General features: G+C 48.9%; 1 protein-coding gene across 1 annotated transcript in view; it reads right to left on the bottom strand.

Moving 5' to 3' along the window:
• Positions 1-2,889, bottom strand: part of LOC101636959 — a 9,150-nt gene that overhangs the window by 4,888 nt on the left and 1,373 nt on the right. Inside the window, exon 2 of the mRNA XM_012734894.1 lies at positions 219-520. Within this exon, the coding sequence (XP_012590348.1) occupies positions 219-520 (302 nt within the window). The remainder of the gene's footprint in view (positions 1-218; positions 521-2,889) is intronic.

Below are 2,889 nucleotides of genomic sequence, written 5' to 3' on the forward strand. Positions count from 1 at the left end.
TGTCTCTGGTGAAGCCTCTCACCGCCCCTGAGCCTCTGGCCTGTACCCCAGTTCTGTATGAATAAATAAATAAATCTTTAAAAAAAAAATTTGCAGAAATCTCAGAGCATTGTTGTGTCTGAGACAGCTCTAAGCAGATGGAGCACCAGGAGGAGCAGCTGGGCTGCCGGGCCTCAGACAGCTGCTCCCTGGGTGGTTTTTGTTCAGGCCTGTATCACTGTGGGAGGGGAACTATAATACTGCTGACAGTAGTAAGTGGCGGCATCCTCAGGCTCCAGGCTGCTGATGGTGAGCTTGAAGTCTGTCCCAGACCCGCTGCCGCTGAAGCGGGCTGGGATGCCATCGGGCCTGCTGGATGCAGCATAGATGAGGCGCCTGGGAGCCTGCCCAGGTTTCTGCTGGTACCAGGCCATGTAGTTGCTAACACTCTGACTGGCCCTGCAGGAGATCGTGGCCCTTTCTCCTGGAGACAATGATAGGGAGGCTGGAGACTGGGTCATCACAATTTCTCCAGAGGAACCTAAATAGGAAACAAAACACATAAATCACCCATGTAATCTCTACCTTCACTTTCTCCCCGGCACAGCCAGGCAGACTGATCAGCACTCTGCTCCCTTTATTGTCTCATGAGCAAATTCCCAGGTCCCGGGAATCCACCACCCAAAGTGTCCTTGAGGGCAGCACCCTCCGGGATGCCACACCTGGGGGCCAGAGCAGCAGGAGGCAGAGAAGCTGCGCTGGGGCTTCCATGGTGCCTGTGTCCTGGCTGAGGCAGCTCTTGCCCAGAGCCTGCCCAGCCTGATATGGGCCTTGGGCAGCAGGGGGCTGGGGCATGCAAAGCAGGGGTGGGCACCCTGGCCTGCAGCTGCAGAGACCAGAGGCCTCATGTTCTCTGCGCTTGAGCAGCCACCTGCACATCACAACCCAGTCATACAGGGGGTGTCTGGTCTAGGCCTGGATGAAATAAAGCTTTTTGTCCATTTCTCACAATTCATGTATATCTCCCTTAGTGCGTGACTGGGTGGTTAAAGTGACGATCAGCAATGATCGTCCTGACACCCCTTGCCTCTGCTCTACAGTGACTTTTGCTGAGGGTCCTCAATATGCCTTATTCTTTCACGATCCATAAAGACACAGAAACTGATTTAGATTCAGTGACGTGTGTATAGGGACAGTCACCCTCACCCAATGAGTGGGAGCAGGCTCTGACTCCAGCACACTGCCATTTCCCTGAAGACAGGGGTTTTACTGACAGATGGCTAGGGTGGGCCGATTGCTGGGGTCCTCTCATTCCACACTGCCATTCAGCTTGGAAATTCTCTCTCACCAGAAAAGTCTTCACATTTTAAGAAACATCTTTCCCCCCATATGATAGAAAACATGATGCCTGCACTGTGTACAGGGGTCCACATATTTTAGAATTATAGACCTAATGAATACGTCCCTTACATAGAACGAGTTTTCGTTTATGTGCAAACTGCCAGTGTCATTTCCATGACACCACAACTGGGTGTTTGAGACACAGGAGCAGGGATGTGCTGAAAGAGCCCTGGAAGGGCAGGGTGTCCTGAGGAGACCGGGGGAGGGGGGTGTGGGGCGCTGGGGTGGAGCTGCTGGGTGGTCACAGTCCGTCTGCTCCTCCCGGCTCCCCCCTGGTGCTCTCCCTGCTGCTCCAGGATCACCGACTCCCGCAGAGTCCACCTCACGCCAGGGTCTCCCAGGATGCAGTTGTGCTGGAGTCACATGCTGGGACCTGGGAGGGGCCGGCAGGGACAGAGAGTTGGGGAGAAATGTGAGACCCATGTGGGGGCTGAGGCCTGAGGGGCGGGTGGGTTTCAGAGCTGCGAACAGGAGCCAATAGCGACCATGATGGGGGGATGCGACCACCAGCCCCCTCCCTGGACTGTCAGAACATGTGAGGGCTAAGGGGTTATCCATCTTGGTCAACAGAGTTAAGCCTTTTATTTTTATTACTATTAAAAGTTACTTCAACTTAAATTAATGTGTCTTTCCCATTACCCTGGGCATTGGGGCCACTATCACCCCAAATATGAAGCTGAGTCACGTGCTGCTTATGTGGATTGTCATGTAATTAGGTCTTTCATCTACTTGAGCTAATTTGCTTGTCTGCTATTACGCCTGGCTCTAGGTTTCTCTTTCCATCCTCTGTCTCTGCCCCCTCCCTTCTTTTCCATTCCTTCTGTTCCGTCTTTTTGTGATTTGATTTCCAGTTTTTGCAGCAATATTTGCAGAGAAATCATCTTTGCTCCATTATTTCCTTTTTTCCTTTGTCAAGATCAGTTGGTTCTGCTGTTCACGCAGAGTCTATTTTGGGTTTTCTGTTTTATTGGCCACTGATTGGTCTATTATTTCTTCAACATCATGCCGACTTCATGACTATGCTTTAGAGTGAGTGTTACAACAGGTGTCTGCACCCAGTTTTGACATATTTTAGCATCTTGGCTATTGCTTATGTTTAAAACCCTAATTAATGTTCAAGGTATTTTATCATGTCATTGACCAACAATCATAATTTTCACCTGTTATTCTATTGAACAAGTGTTGTCTGATTTAATTTCCTGTCAAATAGAAATTAAATCTGGTGTATCTTTTCAAAAATGTCTTTCAGTAAATATTTTGATAATGACTTTATGACAAAGACACTTTTTTAGCTGTAATAACCTCCCACAAATATAGATCAGCTGATACTCATCACCTGTGTCCTGTTAGAAAGCAGAATCCCACGTAGTAAGTGACATGGGGACTGTGATTGCAACTTGTACCAATCAGGTGGTCAATGATGATGTTGATGAGTTCTGAACAAATTTTGAGCAGCTTGGTATTTTCACGGTGAGATCAGATATTCACCATCCACATTTAGTCATTTTT

This window comes from Condylura cristata, unplaced genomic scaffold, assembly GCF_000260355.1.
Source record: "Condylura cristata isolate star-nosed mole 26May11 unplaced genomic scaffold, ConCri1.0 scaffold00089, whole genome shotgun sequence".
Taxonomy (NCBI): domain Eukaryota; kingdom Metazoa; phylum Chordata; class Mammalia; order Eulipotyphla; family Talpidae; genus Condylura; species Condylura cristata.